The sequence below is a fragment of the Onychomys torridus genome, chromosome 16, assembly GCF_903995425.1.
Source record: "Onychomys torridus chromosome 16, mOncTor1.1, whole genome shotgun sequence".
NCBI lineage: Eukaryota > Metazoa > Chordata > Mammalia > Rodentia > Cricetidae > Onychomys > Onychomys torridus.
This window is the reverse complement of record NC_050458.1, coordinates 45,923,758-45,941,933: the sequence shown is the minus strand read 5'-3', so window position 1 is coordinate 45,941,933 and position 18,176 is coordinate 45,923,758. Positions and strand designations below refer to the sequence as shown.

The 18,176-nt window shown below is 42.0% G+C and overlaps 1 protein-coding gene and 1 pseudogene across 4 annotated transcripts in view; one reads left to right on the top strand and one right to left on the bottom strand.

The window, feature by feature from the left end:
* Window positions 1–18,176, bottom strand: part of Tnrc6b (trinucleotide repeat containing adaptor 6B) — a 234,678-nt gene that overhangs the window by 166,979 nt on the left and 49,523 nt on the right. For all 4 annotated transcript variants that reach the window (XM_036208071.1, XM_036208074.1, XM_036208072.1 and 1 more), the window contains exon 3: window positions 8,089–8,177. In XM_036208071.1, the coding sequence (XP_036063964.1) occupies window positions 8,089–8,133 (45 nt within the window). In that variant the 5' untranslated portion in view covers window positions 8,134–8,177. The remainder of the gene's footprint in view (window positions 1–8,088; window positions 8,178–18,176) is intronic.
* Window positions 468–564, top strand: LOC118597557 (annotated as a pseudogene).

The following is an 18,176-nucleotide window of genomic DNA, read 5'->3' as shown; positions in this document are numbered from 1 at the left end:
ACCTGGCTCTGCCTCCCGAGTGCTGAGATTAAAGGCATGTGCCACCAACGCCCAGCTAAAACTTCATTTTTTTAAGAGCCAATTAAGTTACAAGAAAATTGTAAAGACAGAGCATTCCTATATATACCCTGAACCTAATCTATGCTCATTATTACCCTGGTCCTAACCTGGTCCATTTGTCACAGTTAAAGTACCATAATGACACATTATCATTTACAAAAGTGCACATTCCACTGAGATCTTATTAGTATTTACACACATCCCTGGATCCCACTCTGTATGTAGCCATTGTGTCTCCTTAGGCTCCTCTTGGCTTTTCTTAAGACATTTTCATTTTCCTTGATAACTGTGGTCAAGTATTTTGTAGAACACCCTTACAATGGGATAATTTTTTTTTTTCTGAGTAGAGCAGGGCAATGGGTTTAAAAAAAGAAGTGCTACTTCTCACTCCTTCAAGAGTGGAAACAGTGCTCACTTCAGCAGCACATATACTAAAATTGGAATGATACAGAGAAGATTGGCATGGCCCCTGCACAAGGATATCATGAAGTGTTCCATATTTTTAAAAAAGAAAAAAAAAAAAGGAGTGGAAACATGATATCACTGATGATGTTGAACTTGATCTTCTGGCTGAAGGGTGTTTGCCAGGTTTCTCCACTATGTGAAGCCACATTAAAGGAGTAGGAAGTTACTATCCACATCCTTCAGAGTAGAGTAGCTACATAATCATTTCAGATTCTTGTGTTCTGGGGACTGAATTGATTTAATAAGTTCTGGTGTAGATTCAGCACATAATAGGATATCTGAAACACGCTCAAATTATTTAGTGCACTTTCTGCCATATTTTACTATATATGTGCCACAGTTCTGTCTACTTATAACACTGTTCCACCTCTACCCACCTACACACAAACCAGTAAAACAAAATCCTTTTATTCTTCCTCAAAAGCCAAGACAAAGTGTTCCGTCTTCACTGCGGAGCTTCCTTCCAGGAAGAATTCAATGTTTTAAGGTAGATATACATTTAATAACAGTATCACAGCCCATGTATGACTCTCAAGTAGACTAAAAGCTCTCAGCGTGCAAACACCATGTCTTACATAACGTGGCACACCTAAACATAATCAACTAGATGCCTATAAAAGCTCGTTATTTTTGGCAGGCGGTGGTGGAGCACCTTTAATCCCAGCACTGGGGAAGCAGAGCCAGGTGGATCTCTGTGAATTCGAGGCCAGCCTAGTCTACAGAATGAGTTCCAGGACAGGCTCCAAAGCTATACAGAGAAACCCTGTCTAAAAAAAAAAAGTTCATCATTTTTGATAATATCTCAATAAAAGGAAGGATAACACCAAACAAGTAAGGTCCAAGATATGTCAGCAAATCTATAATAGAACTAAATCTCTGTTAATACACAGTTCCACTCTGTTGTAGCTAGACAAGGCACCAGAAAAAAGATCATTACATTCCATGAGTGAGAGCCACATATGAAAGATAAAATACATTTCAGGTCAATAAGCATATAAATGTCAAATGAAGTAGGTCAAATGCACCTCTAAGGGAATAGGGAATCAAGTACACAACTCCTACCTTTATGTTTTCTGATGTGCTGTTAAAGACTTTACAGAACATAATTCTCATACTTAACCTCTGCAAGTGTGGAACAAAAGACTGACTCATGCTAACTGTTAACTGTATTCAGTGTTCTGTCTTGTATACAACAGGGAAACTCACTAAGAAGTAGTCCTTGGGAAAAACATAAGGAATAGTCACTGTACCTTTGAAAGAAATATTAAGGGCTTCTAGAGTTCCACTATGACAACTCTGTGTATGCTTTTAGTATTTATAATAGACACTTTCACTAAAAAAACGTAATTCCAAGACTGTTGTTGGCCATATAAAATTGCATACCAGTGGTAATAGTCATAAACCAATGTGAAACTAACATTCTTCTTGTTTCCACTTAAAACAGTAGCACATCAATCACTAAAAATCAAATCATGCCAGGCAGTGGTGGTGAAGCCTTTAATCCCAGCACTTGTGAGGCAGAAACAGGCGGATCTCTGTGAGTTCAAGGCCAGCCTGGTCTACAGAGCTAGTTCCAAAACAGCTAGGGCTACACAGAGAAACCCTGCCTCAAAACACCAAAAATATCTACCTATCTATCTATCTATCTATCTATCTATCTATCTATCTATCTATCTCACTATTTATATGGACAACTCCATGTGTCAGCACCCAGGACAGTTCCTGGCACACAACAAGTGGTCAGTAAATATTTGCTGAATTAGTAAGAGAAAGAGAGAGAGGAGGAAGAAAAAGAGGTAAAAGTAAAAATAAGCAATGAGACAGGTGTGGCATGTGCCTATAATTCTATCATTTGGAGGCTGAGGAATGAGAATTGAGTTTGAGGCCAGACTGGACTGCACAGAGAGTTTAAAATAGCCTGCCTACAATAGATGGTGCCTGAAGGGAAAAAAAAAAAAAGATAATAATAGGGTAGGTGAGAGAGATCAGCAGATAAATGTGCTTTTTGTGTAAACTTGGTGACCTGACTTCAAGCCCCAGGAACCTATAAAAATGTGCACTCTAGCCAGGTGGTGGAGGTACACACCTCTTTAATCCCAGCACTGGGGAGGCAGAGCCAGGTGGATCTCTGTGAGTTCGAGGCCAGCCTGGTCTACAAAGTTGAGATCCAGGACAGGCACCAAAACTACACAGAGAAACCCTGTTTCAAAAAACTGAAAAAAAAAAAATGTGGACTCCATAAAGTTGTACTCTGACCTCCACAAATGTGCTATGGAATGTATGTCCACATACACATCCTGTGATAAGAAGATAATAAATTTTTAAAAATTCAAAAATAACACAAGCAATAATGGAAAGAACACATTTCCATAATTTAGGAATTATCTATGATTTACCTACTGAGGGCTTTTTAAGCTACTGCCTGCTTCTCTCTTTTAGGCAGAAAAAAAAAAGAATCTTCCTAAATTCAAGCAATTAAAATCTAGAGTTCCCAACTCTAGACAAATATATAATCTCTGAATATATAATCTCTGAAAAAAGCCTGAAAAATACTGCACAGTTCTAGAGACCGTCTTCATGAGGAACACTATGCTCCAAGAAGTTGTCCTTTCCTAGGACCACCCTAGCACATTCTCTGGGTATCTTGTAAATTTATTTGGCCAGCATACTCATATGTAACTATTCTTAATATCTGCTCCATAATTTCAGTAGCTCCAAACCTTTCCCCTCAAGAAATCTTGTCATTTCAAGTCCTCAATTACATATTCCACTCTCTAGATCAATGATTCCATTTCCAAGGCAATATAAAGAAAAACTAAACTCTCTTTCCTCTCAATATCTGCACCCCCATCCCCCACCCCATCAAGTAGGAGCAGGATGTGACCTGAGCTCAGATATGATAGCACACTGATTACTAGCTTCCATCAAGCTTGCAAATCTGATGGCCCTTTTATATTTCCACTGTTCCTTCCACTCAGTCTTTTCCTCTTTTTTCAAGCAAAGCACAGCCTTCTCCAGTCTCAAAAAAAAAAAAATTTTTTTTTGAGCTGGGAGTAGTGGCACACACCTTTCACCCCAGCAATCCGAGGCAGAGGCAGATGGATCTCTGAGTCTGCGACCAGCCTGGTCTATATGGCAAATTCCAGGACAGCCAGGCCTACATAGAGAGAACCTATCTCAAGAAACAAAATACAGCTGGGTGGTGGTGGCCCACACCTGTAATCCCAGTGCTTGGGAAGCAGAGACAGGTGGATCGCAGGGTTTGAGGCCAATCTGGTCTACACAGTGAGTTTCAAGACAGCCAGAGCTTACACAGAGAAACTCTGTCTCAAAAAAACCAAAAAGACAAAAAAGAAAGAGAAAGAGAGAAAGAGAGAGACAGAGAGAGAAAGAAAAGAAAGAAACAAGAACCTGAAACAACCTAGATGCCCTTCAACTGAAGAATGGATAAAGAAAATATGGTACATATACACAATGGAGTACTACTCAGCAGAGAAAAACAATGACATCATGAGGTTTGCAGGCAAATGGATGGATCTAGAAAAAGTCATCCTGAGTTTGGTAACCCAGACTCAGAAGAACAAACACCATATGTACTCACTCATAGGAGGATACTAGATGTAAAACAAAGATGACTAGACTGCTACACAACTCCAGGGAGGCTACCTAGAAAACGGGACCCTAGGAAAGACCCAAGGATCACCCAATGACAGAGAAGTGGATGAGATCTACATGAACAACCTGGACGACAGTGGGAGTAATGAAGGGCAAAATTGCAGGGAAAGAAAGCTTAGGGGAGCAGGAGATCCCAGCTGGATCAAGAACAGAAAGGGAGAACAAGGAATAACAGACCATGATAAATGAAGACCACATGAGACCAGGAATAGGCAGAGTGCTGGAGAGGTCCCCAGAAATCCACAATGATACATCCTCTGTAGACTGCTGGCAATGGTCGAGAGAAAGCCTGATCTGACCTAGTCTGGTGATCAGATGGCCAAACACCCTAACAGTCGAGCTGGAACTCTCATCCAATAACTGATGGAAGTGGACGCAGAGATCCTCAGCCAGGCCCCAGGTGGAGCTCCAGGTGTCCAACTGTCGAGAAAGAGGAGTGTCTGTAAGAGCGTGAATTGTTGAATCCAAGATTGCAAAAAGCACAGGGACAAATAGCCAAACGAATGGAAGCACATGAATTATGAACCAAAGGCTGTGGAGGCCCCAGCTGGATCAGGCCCTCTGGGTAAGTGAGACAATTGAATAGCTTGATCTGCTTAGGAGGAACCCAGTCTGTGGGACCAGGATCTGTCCTTAGTGCATGAGCTGGCTGTTTGAAACCTTGGGCTTACACAGGGACACTTTGCTCAGTCTGGAAGGAGGTGACAGGACCTGCCTGCACTGAATCCACTAGGTTTAAATGAATCCCCAGGGGTGCCTTGATCCTGGAGGAGATGGGAATGGAGGGGAGGGGCTGGGGGGAAGATGGGGGTGGGTGCGGGAGGGGGGAGGACAGGGGAACCCATGGCTGATGTATAAAATTTAAAACACATAATAATAAAGAAAAAAAGTTTTAAAGCTTTTCAAAGTTTTAAAACTTTTATTACAGGAGTTTTTATATACATATAAAGTAAATGTGAATGCACCTCTACATAGCCATCCTCAAGCTTCAACAGCTGTCCACAGTCTACTATACTTTTCTCATCTATACCTCAACTCATCTGTCACCATATTTAATGACTACTTTTGGGGGGAGTTATATTGTTTTTTGTTTGTTTGTTTGTTTGTTTTCCCCAAGACAGGGTTTCTCTGTGTAGCCCTGGCTGTCCTGGACTCACTCTGTAGACCATGCTGGTCTTAAACTCAGAGATCCACCTGCCTCTCTCTCCCGTGCTGGGATTAAAGATGTGCACCACTACTGCCTGGTTTCAATGACTATTACTTTATAATTTTATTGGGTAAAATTGATCTATCATCTTGGTAACTCTTATTAACATTGTAAATTACACCATCCTATCAAACACAGAGCATCTCCATCACCTCATAGGTTTTCTCACGTCTTTTCCCTTTAATGAGTCTTTTCCTGTTGTTTTAATAGCTGGGTTCGCTAGGCTGTCCTCAAACTTCTGAACTCAAGTAACCACACTCTTCGGTTCTAGGGTTACAGGCTGAGACCGCAGGCGTCTTCCACAGTGATGTGCCCTTTCACTGTTTCTGTCTCTCTTCTGAGACAAGGTCTTGCTATGCGGCTGGGATTGACAAGGAACTTTTATGTAGTCCAGGCTGGCCTCAAACTCCCAATCCTACCTCAACCTCCCAAGTGCTGGGATTACAGGTGTAAACCATCATACTAGCTCTCATTAGTTCTTAAAAAAAAATATCTAGAACTGGAGATGTAGCTCAATTTGTAGAGTGCTTGCCTAGCATGAAGGAAGCTCTGGGTTTTATCTCTAGCACTACAGAAACCCAGTGTGCCCATAATCCCAGCACTTTAAAAAAAGGTTTGGAGACAGGAGAACCATGGCTCTCCAGCAGTTTCCAGGTAATTAGACTGATATCTCAAATACTCATTGTATCTTGCTCCTCCCAGAGGGAACAAGTTGCTTAAGGCTGCCCAGTTCAGAGAACAGGTCCGCATGCGGCCTTTGAGGAGCAGTCTGATAGTTCCTGGAAGAGGCTGGGAGCCTCTGTAGCCTTTCCCTCTGTCTAGAACACTGTTTTCCGCACTTTTCACGTAGTTGGTCCTTTGGCTAAGATCTTGTCTCAAAGGCCTTGCTCCATAGTCTAAGCTCCTCTTCCTAGACCTCTTTTAATCCATGCTTTATTTTCCATTCTTCATAGTACTTATAGTGGTTATAATTACTAACTTTGTATTTATTTGTCTCTCTTTAGAATGTGGCCATCTTGAGAATAACTACTTCCTGTTATATCACCTTTTAACATATAATTAAAAATTATTTATTGAGGGCTAGAAAGATGGCTTAGTGGTTAAGAGCACTCACTATTCTTTCAGAGAACTCAGGATTGGTTCCTAGCACCCACATGGTGGTTCATAACCAGTTCCAAGAGGTCCTACACCCTCTCTGGCCTGCTTATGTACCAGGCACTCTATGGGTGCACATATATGCATGCAGGCAAAACATTAAAAATATAATAATTGAAAAAAGAAATGGAAGCTGGGTGGTGGTAGTGCACACCTTTAATCTCAGCACTCAGGAAGCAGAGGCAGGCAGATCTTTGTGAGTTTGAGGCCAGCCAGGTTTACAGAGCAAGTTCCAGGACAGCCAGGGCTACACAGAGAAACCTTGACTTGGGGGTTGGGGAGCCAGGCGGTGGTGGTGGTGGCAGCGGCGCATGCATGCCTTTAATCCCAGCACTTGGGAGGCAGAGGCAGGTGGATCTCTGTGAGTTCGAGGCCAGCCTGGTCTACAGAGTGAGTTCCAGGAAAGGTGCAAAACTACACAGGGAAACCCTGTCTTGAAAAACCAAAAAAAAAAAAAAAAAAAAAAAAAAAAAAAAAAAAAAGAAAAAAAGAAAGAAAGAAGTAGATTCAGCTCAAACCACATTTTATAGAAAATGCTCCACTTATCCTCAGAACCTGCTTTCTATTAAAAGATATCCATAAATTAACATAGTATTATGATAAAGTCCTACATTAAAAAAATCATTACAAATATAAGATTTTATATTAAAAAAGCAAGACAAGGAGATAAAATCATTTTAGTTAAAAAGACTGATGAATATTAAGTTAAAATCCAGTTTCTTTTGTTTGTTTGTTTGAGGCAAGGACTTGCTATGTAGGCCTGGATGGCTTGCTATAGAATTGATATCCCAGACTGGCCTCAAATTCAAGGCAATCCTCCTGTCTCAGCATCCCAAGGATATTACAAGCATGTGTCTCCAGGCCCAGCTTTGTTCTCTTATTTTTAGTCCAACTGATTTTGAACTAATACACAATTAAGTAACTAAAAACCAAAAAAGCCCATCTTTCCTTCCATCCTACAAAACAAAACTTGTCTCATATATTTCTGGTTTGTTTCAAGTATATACAACTTTCATAACAGAATTTACAATAAAATACTAGTATTCCAAGAATGAATCACAATCATTACCCAGCTTTGTAGGAGGCTGAGGCTTTAGGATAAAAAATTTAAGGCTTGTCTAGACTGCCAAGTCCAAGGCCAGCCTAGGTGACTTTGCCAGACGCTGTCTCAAAATAAAAATTTTAAAAGGGATAGGAGTATAGCTCAGAGGCAAAGTAGTTGCCTAACATGATCCAGGCCTTGGGTTTAATCCATAGTAACACACACACACACACACACACACACACACACGCACACGCACACGCACACGCACACGCGCATGCACATGCACACGCGCACACACGCGCACAATCAGGTAAAATCTTGTTTTTAAATTGTCATGTAGCCTAATGAAGAAGTATACTGAGAAGAAAGATCTCATCAATCTAATTTCTAAATTCACCCACAACAAAACGCCCACTCAGTCCATCCACTGCCACTGTTTAATTGCTCCTCCAGCTGTTCCTCTGCTGGGTGATGGACTGACCTTGGAACCGCTTTCTTCCTCTACTTCTCCCTCATTGGTTTGCATGGGAACAGACTCTGTGCAAAACTCTGCAGAAACACAGACACTGCCTGAAAGGTAAAAAGAGAAAAACATGTGTAAAGTCTTCAAGGCACAAGTTTGCTTTTTCTAATATTTAGACGAAAATCTGTCCGGCGATCCTGGACGCTATGAAGCAATGACTTTATCAGGTATACCTCTCAGTGTGCATATGGATATGGTGAGGTTTCTGAGAGAAAAAAAGAGGGAGAGGTGGAGTGGGAATCTTCTCCACCTTGAAGGACAGTGGAAAAGGTATTACTAGCTTTACATTTCTTGACCTATTTGTTAGGCTTCTGGAGAAGGTGATATAGAAATCTTCAATGACTCTTACAGCAGACACCTGCCAGAAAGCAAAGAGGTGATACCACACTGGGTCTCACTTCCTGGGCTATGCTACTGGAATTGACTGCCTGTCTTGGGTTTATAGCTATGTTGAACATCTTAGGCTTTTGTAAATGATGTACTCATCACTCAGTGTATCTTTTAAAGAAAATATGCCCCAAACTAAATGTCAGCTCATTTATTTTTACACAAACTGGATACCTATAGAATAATATAATAAAAGTAGTTTCCTCTAATAGTAAGAGCTAAAGCCGGTGACATGAACTGTCATACATGTGCTGGGAACAGAACCTGGGTCCCCTGTAAGGGCAGTAAGTATAATGGCTGAGTCACTGCTCAAGGCCCTCAAAGCTAACTTTTAAAGCTTCCTTTTGACACTTTGTGTTTTTGCAATTTTCCTCAAAACTGTCATTCATCCTGGCCCCATTCTCCTCCTCCTCCTCTTCTTCTTTTTCTGAGACATCGTTCCTCTGTTTAACAGCCCTGGCTGTTCAGTAACTCACCCTGTAGACTAGGCTGGCCTCAAACTCAGAGATGCACCTGCCTCTACTAAGACATGCACTACCACTGCCCAGCTTATTCTTTTTTTAACCTTAGATTTCCCATATGAAAGAATATATACAATATTTATCTTAAAATATGACTTATTATTTAATGAATTAAAATATATAATTATTAAGAAATAATTAGTCAAACCAACCAAAAGGAACCACTATGACTGACCATAACAATGGACACTACAAGTGAGCACCACACTGACCACTACAACTAACTAACCATCACAGTGAGTACTAAGATACCCATCACAGTGAAAAATAAAAGTGACCACCATACTGACCACTACAACTAACTAACCATCACAGTGAGTACTAAGATACCCATCACAGTGAAAAATAAAAGTGAGCACCACACTGACCACTACAACTAACTAACCATCACAGTGAGTACTAAGATACCCATCACAGTGAAAAATAAAAGTGAGCACCACACTGACCACTCCTACTGCCAATACAGGAGACACTATAACTGACCACCACAGTGACCGTGATAGCTACCATCATGACTGACCATCGTAGAGAACACTACAAGTGACCACCCCAGTGACTATGGCAGTGACCACATCAACGGCCATCAGTGTCCACTACAACTGACCACCACAATGACTATTATGACTGACCATCACAGTGGACACTACAATTGACCACCCAAGTACCCACAACCATTACCATTATGGCGGACTATGTATCTTCAGATACACAGAGTGGACAAAACTGATCAGCATAGTGACCCCCTTGTAACAGCTTTAAAAAAAAAAAAGATGCTCATAATGCCTGCTTCTGTGCAGAAAAACCTCTTTGGGTAAGTACCCAGTCCTAGATACCTGCCATGGTGCAGGCCTCTCTACAGCTAAGCCCTAAGACCTGAGGCCATTTCCACATTGGTTATGTGGTAAAGGGGTGTCAAAACATCTATTGTGCTCACTAGTAAAGTTTTTAAGGAACAAATGTGTATTTATGTAATGAGAGATATAAAATTGACATAGTAGTAGCTGTCACTCAACCTCTATTCATTCAGGTCCAGATGAACCAACATAGTTCATGCCTCTGTGCTCACAAGTGAAAAAAAGCTTCTTAGAGTTGATCATGTCCTTCACTTTTTATGACAACTATGCATACATAGAATAGTTCTTTCTATGAAAATTAAGTTGGTGGAGCTGGAGATTCAGCTCAGTTGGTACAGTGCTTGCCTAGCATTTTTGAGGCCCTGAGTTTGATCCCTAGTACCCTATAAAATTAGATGTGGTGTGCACACCTATAAAATCCAAACACTTGAAAGATTGAGCAGGAGGATGCTTTAACTTGAGAGACAGTGAGGTCTTGCCTCAAAAGCAAGAGAAAGAGGAAGAGAAGAAAAAGTTGACAACACTGGAAAAATTGAATAACCTATGCAGAAAGATGTGGCCCACACAGTGCTTCACAGCTGTGTCCTTCTTGGTTAAAGTGAAGATACAGTCATAGACCATGTGTCATCATCATACTCAGACCTTGGTCCTGCTCCCAGGCCTCTGCAGCTCACAGAAGATGCTGTTTCTCCCCAACAGATTCTAGATCCCTGCTTCCTCAGCAAGGGGCTCTATCCTTGGCCTTTCTTTTAAAAAATATTTTACATGTATGTCTGGCTCTTCACCTCTTTTTATTTTACTTTATGTGTATAAATATTTTGCCTGAATGTATGTATATGCACCACATGTGTGCCTGTTGTAGCCTCTGGAAATGGGGTTATAGATGGTCATGAGCCACCATGTAGGTCCTCTGCAGTGCTCTTAACCACTGAGGCATCTCTCTAGCCCCTCCCTGGCCCCTCTTATCTGCTGGCAACTGACTAGGCTAATGTGATGCTCGCTGACAGAAGACAGAGAGACTGGCAATGGCTGAGCAGCTTTTCTATGACAGGCCACTCCTTTTTATCAGGTGAACTTCAGTTACGGCTTTACTTTCTTCACCCTTTGGATCTGCCTACCTGGTCTTTTTTTTTTTTTTTTTAACATCTGTTCTAGCCTGACTTGCTTAACTTTCTCCGTCCCTCACTCTGTCAGTCACGGCTCTTCCCCTTCAGTGACTCCTCTTCCCCATCCCCAGAAACGAACACTCATCTATCTTCCGCCCTTCCTAGTACTTTCTACCTTCAAGGCCTTCACCCCGACTTTTGTCCCTATACTCACTTCTCAATCCATTCTCTCTTCACAGGCTCTTGCCCATTCATCACGGCCCAGTGGGGTCCAGCCTGCTCCATTCCAGCCCTCCATTTGCTAAAGGGTACTGAACTAGCCAGCAGCTGGCGACAGCAGGCAACCTTACCGATACTAAGCATGAAGGGCAAGGAGCAGTGACAAACACGCAAAGCCAGCTGTGGCTGTAACCAGACCCAAACACTAAGGCTTATTTATGTGTGACCTTGAGAAAATGACTGCTTGTCTCAGGCTTGGTGTCCCTAAGGAAACTTGGGAGGAATCATTTTTCTGAGGATCAGTGGCAATACATTTGCACTTGGTACACAATACTGATGGCCATTCAGGAAGCTCTTCTCTCTGCCGACGACGACGACGACACTCTCAGTTACCTCTTGGTCCTTTCCCTGTGACTGTGCACCTGGAGAGGAAGGCTCCCTCATCTTTCTGCACCCCTTTACTTCTAGCTGCTCTCTGCCCCTGAGCAGGTATAGCAGCTTGCCTGAGAGCTCAGAAAAACAAGATATGTGGCCCTCCACCCTTTTTCTTCAAGTAGCTGCTGCCCAGGAAGCAGGCCTTCTCCTTGGTTCCTCATAAATGTGGGACACCTCCAAAATTCCCCACAGAAGGCAAAGTCAGCTATTTCTTTTTTAAACTATGTATTTGAGGATGGTCTTGAACTCCTGATCCTCTTGCCTTCATCTCCTAAAAGTGCTGGGACTATAGGCAGACACCAACACACCTACCAAGTTTGTTGAGTTCTGTGGTTTAGTTCTGAGAAACTCACTGCTCTGTACATAGGCTTAGTAACAGAAGCATCACCATGGCCCCTTGGATGGCATTGTCTTTTATCTTTTTTTCCATCAGGAGATGGAAAGTGCCATTTCTGTGCCTCTAACCCTAACCTCTGGTATATTGAACCGAAATTTATTTTTATTTTTAATGTTTGTCTGGTATCCTCAGAGGTCAGGAGAGGGCATCAGATCCCCTGAGACTGGAGTTATAGATGGTTATAAATTGCCATGTGAATACTGAGAGTCAAACCTGGGTCCTCTGCAAGAACAACAAATGTTCCTAACTAATAAGCCAACTTCCCAGCCCTTGGTAAAAGACACAAATTAAAATTTTAGGGCATTTTATATGTGGGACTTTTGAGGTTTCTGTCAAGCTAGGCTTTAGGGAGGGACAAGGTGTTTTCTTGTACATTAGGCCAAGGGGAATGTTTATAGCTGTACACTAGCTTTTAGCTACTGACTCTTATCAACTATAGGCCACCCAGCATTTGACCTCAGCAGTGACTGTAGTTATGGCAACTTTGTCGTTAGGTAAGTGGCTGTTTCTATAGAGACAAGGCTGCATGCATTAGGCTCAGAGCCTTAGCAAAAGCTTAGGGGTTTGCAGGTCTCACCAAGAATAAGCCACAGCTTGTCACAGTGGTTGATGGTACTGAAAGCTCATGTAAACTAAATGTCAGCTGTGCAGATAGCCTCAGCATACACTGACCACTCTGGCCTCGCAAGCAAATGCCAGCTGTGCTGGCCTCAGCAAAGAAGACAGGGCATTAGGAGGCTTGGGTAGATTCAGTGTACAGAGATTGCTGCCTGACCTTGAATTATGCCTGCCCAGCTTTTCCTAAGCCAGCATGGCTGAGGCCAAGATTAAACAATGGACAAGAGACTTCCTTCACACACACCTTATAGACATCAGAGAGTGAGACAATCACCAGCTGACTATAAGCTACAAGGCAGCTGAACTTCAAACAGCACAGGCACTACAAAGCCAGCGACATTCTCTGTTTCAATTGTTTGTGCAAGACATACGGAGGTGTTTCAAAGAGGAAATGGAAATGAAGAGGTTTCTAACTGTAACTCATGCGAGAAAGGAAAGAAGGGTCTGGGCATACCCTGGCAGAGCCAGACCTACTGGTTAAGACCAGCACACTGAGAGACAAAAGAACATGCTAGAGAAAGGAAGTCCCTCCCCGCCCCCCACTCGATACTTTCTTCCTCATGAGGACACAATATCAATGTTTTAGTATTAGGGATGAAAATCCCTAACTCATGCTGTCAGGGTGAAGTGCTTACTTATTTGATTAGTGTGTCCAAAAGAAACTCAGCCTGGACTTGCACAATCCAGCTCCTCTGCTGCTTCTTTCCCTCACAGATACCCATTCTGCTCTGTTCCACACTCTTCTAAGAGGCAGGCTTACCTCAGACTAGGGCTGCCATCTCTGCTGTGGGATGTTCTGTTTGTTAAATGTGTTGCTCTGATTGGTTAATAAATTGGCCAGTAGCCAGGCAGGAAGAATAGGCGAGATAAGGAGAGAGGAGAATTCTGGGAAGTAGAAGGCTGAGTCAGAGAGACGCTGCCAGCCGCCGCCATGACAAGCAACATGTAAAGTACTGGTAAGCCACAAGTCTTGTGGCAAGTTATAGATTAATAGAAATGGGTTAATTTAAGATATAAGAACAGTTCGCAAGAAGCCTGCCACGGCTATACAGTTTATAAGTAATATAAGTCTCTGTGTGTTTACTTGGTTGGGTCAGCACCTGCAGGACTGGCAGGTGAGAGAGATTTGTCCTGACCATGGGCCAGGCAGGACCAGGAAAACTCTAGCTACACATCTCAACATACCTGTGAGGTCCTAGAGTTCAGGATAAGAGGCCCATTTGTCCTCTGATAGAAGTCAGCTCTCAAAAGCCAACTGTGCTCACAATGGAAGGGAAATTTTCATCCCTTCTCCTCTCACTCCTTGTCCTATGCCTCTGTTAGTTCAGAACTTGATAGGGAATATTATTTACTGGGTCCTCTTCTGTCCCAACTTAGGTAAAACTTATTTTCCAAATTAAGTTCATTATTCTGTATCAGCCTTCCCTTCCCAACATTTCCGTTCCACAGTACTAGTAGCAAACCTTTCCTTCCCAAACTCTTCACTAACCTTGTTTCTTCCCATACATATCTTTTTCTGCAGGTGACCCAGGCAAATTTCCCTATTCCCTCCACATAACACACTATATCTCTGTATGTCCCCAGGTCATACTTCACATGCCCCCCAGGGGTCTATGTAGTAAGAGCCTGGTTCTCAGCAACGGACCTGGAAGGTGCTTGGGACTAGAAATCTTTGGGTCTTGGAAAACATGCTCTTGGAGTGGAATGGGGGATGCCAGTCTCTTCTTTTGTCAACAAAAAGCAATCAGTTTTGTTCTGACACGAGATATTGCTACAATATATTGCCTTACTCAGAAGTCATGGGCTAAAAACCTCAAAAACCCTGCATCAAATCCAATCTTTTTCCTTTATATTTTAATTACCTTATGTCTTTGTATGGTGACAAAAAGCTAACAATATCCCATTAGAAATCCCTTGTGTTTACCCACATCCTTTCCTTCTAACAACCATTTAAGTTTTATCTCTAAACCCCTTTCCTGACTTTTTTTTAGTGTGCCTACTTACTGTAACTCATCTATAGCCTGTTTTCCTCTTTGCCCTTTATTCTCACTCAACTTTTGCTGTTCCTTTGGAATTAATCTTATAGTTTTAAATGTGTTTCCTTTAGTCAGGTGTGGTGTTCAGAAGGCAGAGGCACACCAATTTCTATGAGTGCCAGGCCAGCCTGGTCTACAGAGCTAGTTCCAGAGCGCCTAGCATGATGAGACCCTGCTTCAAAAAACAAAACCAATGTGTTTCCTTTTAAGTCTTGACAGGCTAGGGGTACAGCTCCAAAGTAAAGGGTGTGCCCCTAAAAGACCTACACACTGAGCTGGAGAGATGGCTCAGTGGTTAAGAGTGTATACTTCTGCTGAGAACTTGAAAGTGACTCCCAGCACCAGAACTGTGTGGCTCACGACCACCTGTAACTCCAGCTGCAGGCAATCCTACACCTTTGTGCTTCTCACTTCTGTACTCACATGCACACACCCATACACAGGCACACACACATATTTATTATTAAAAAGAAAAATAAATATTTACAAAAAAATCTACTTGCAAACTTTGATGACATTCTTGCTTCAAAATGTGCCTTACAATCATTTTTAAGAGCCGGGTGGTGGTGGTGCATGTCTTTAATCCTAGCGCGGGGGAGGCGGAGCCAGGCGGATCTCTGTGAGTTTGAGGCCAGCCTGGTCTACAGAGTGAGTTCCAGGACAGGCACCAAAGCTACACAGGGAAATCCTGTCTCGAAAAACAAACAAAAACACAACAAAACAAAAAAAGAATTGAAGTCAGTTTTACCATCATTTTGACCAAAGAGAAGAATAAAATAGGCAATACTTAAGTACATAGTGAACTTGGGTGACACTTGGGGACTACTGACGGTTGTGTAAAGTGTAAGTGCTAGAAAAGTGTTGAAAGTCAATATAAAGATTCACTGGAAGGGGTAAGCAGAGGTAGCAAAGCTGTCCCAAGAAGTGTGGTGTTTGTTCGACTTGTTTCAGCAGAACATTCCATCACTTTACATTTAAATGGTGGATAGTCTTGACCTGGCATTGTGCTCGCACTCACAGTACAGCGACTTAGAGACTGTTAATCACCACGTGAGTAATGTCATACACATTCTGTGAATCTCTCCTATAAAAATAGGCAAGCATGCTGGAGTTTTTAAAGCCCTCTAGGCACCAGCCTCTGCTCTCTCCAGTCTTACCTGCTTGCTTTGTTCCAGGCATAGTGATCTACTTCCTGCTTCACCAATATGCCAGACAGGGTTAGGCTTCCATATTTCTGTCCATATTCTTTCCTCTGTCTCTCTCCCCCATGGTGTCACCAAGGAACATAACTGAAGGTCAGCTTATGTAAAATGTTTTTTCTTTTGTTTTTGTTTTTACTGACTCATCTCCAGGTGGAAAGGATAGTTTCCTTAGTGAGGTCTGTCTAAATTCTATTATGAACCTTTAGCACCTTTCTGGATTTATTTGCTCACAGCGATTCTTTATGTTAAGAGGGATGTTCCTGAACCCTTGGTATCAAATATTAGATCTTGTTAATCTCTGTATTCAGTCTACTTAAAACTGTGCACCCGCTGCTGCACAAAGTGGCGCAAACCTTTAATCCCAGCACTTAGGAAGCAGAGGCAGGCGGTTCTCTGAGTTCAAGGCCAGCCTGGTCTATACAGATTGAGTTCCTGCTGAGGATACACAGAGAAACTCTGTCTCAAAAAACAAACAAACAAAACATCAAACCAATAGCAAACAAAACTGTTCATTTGATAAGTATTCAATGAGTTTCTATGCAGGAATAAATGAATTAACCAACTGTAGTGCTTTTTATTAAAAATGTAATATTTGGGGCTAGAGATAGGGCCCAATAGTTAAGAGCACCCATGTGGCTACTCACAACCAGCTAAATCTAGTTCCAGAGGATGCAATGCTCTCTTCTGGGCTATGTGGACATAAGACACATGCATGACATATTTGCAAGCAAGACACTCATACACAAAGAATACAAATTAAGTTTTAAAATGTTATTTCCTAGCTCTGGTGTGCTATTGTACAGCAGGGGAATTGCAGATGATGACAATACACTGTATATTTTAAAAAGCTGGATGGGGGCTGCAAAGATGGCTCAGGAGTTAAGAGTGTACACTGTTCTTGCAGAAGACACGAATTAAGTTCCCAACTCCTACATGTGGCTCACAAGCACTTGTAACTCCAGCACTTGCCTCTGACCTCTAAGAGTACCTGCACTTACCAGACACACACCCCACTCATAATTAAAAATAAAAACAAATCTAAAAAGAAAAAGCTAGAGAGAAAGATTTCCAATGTTTTCACCATAAATATGAGAACTATGTGAGCAGACAGATTTGTTTATCCTGACTTAAACATCAAACAATATATATATGTGTGTATGTATCAAAACAGCATGTGTACCCCTTAAGCATGTATGATTTTTCTATTTTTATATATCTGTTAAAAACCTCCTAAGTTTTTAAGAAGTTTATAGACAAGACTGCAAATGCTGAATAACATCAGTGTAAACAATGGGTGACTACTAGTACAATAACAGCAGGCTTTTTCAACTCGGATGAGAAAGACCCTGCAGAGAAACCAGGAGAAAGGACAGCAGGAGAGGTAAAGCAGCTGTGTCTCCTTCCTCTTCTAAATGCTGAAAGGAAAAAAAAAAAAAAAAAAAGCAGCAACCAATGCAGTAAAATATTTTAAGGTGTGTTACTTTTGTTCATGTTGCATTTGTTTAATTCTGCGAAGCTTTGTTACTGTGCCTGTGTAAAACACCTGACAGTCTAATAAAGAACTGGCCAATAGCAAGGCAGGAGAAAGGATAGGCGGGGTTGGCAGGTAGAGAGTATACATAGAAGGAGAAATCTGGAGGGACAGCTAAGATCTAGCAGCCAGAGAAGGAGGATGACTCCAGGGGCCAGGCACCCAGCCACACAGCAAGCCACGGAGTAAGAGTAAGATTTACAGAAGTTAGAGAAAAGGAAAAGCCCAGAGGCAAAAGGTAGTCGGGATAAGTTAAGGAAAGCTGGCTAGAAAATAAGTCAAGCTAAGGCCAGGCATTCATAATAAAGAATAAGCCTCCATGTGTGATATAGTTGGGAACTGGGTGGCGGGTCCCCCAAAGAACCAAAGACCAACCAACAACAATAAACCAAGGCACAAAACCACAAAAACCACTGTTTATCTAGGAAACAAACAAACAAACAAAAAACCAAAAACCAAAAAACAGTCTTATAGTAGAATAGGGGCAAAGTTTGGTTTGGTGGGACAGAGTTTGCCCAGCATGTGCAAAGCCTTGGGTTTGACGCCAGCACCACCAAATAAGACTACTCAGGACAAGACTTACAGACAGGGATTCTATATTAAACAATGCAGACTCAAAGGCTGAAATTAAGGTTTAAAGGGGTCTATAGTCCCCACTTGCCACAGCAGTAGATTCAGTAGAGTGATTTGTTAAATCTCTTTTAGAAAGCAAATCCCCAGTCTCAATACCAGAGTATTTT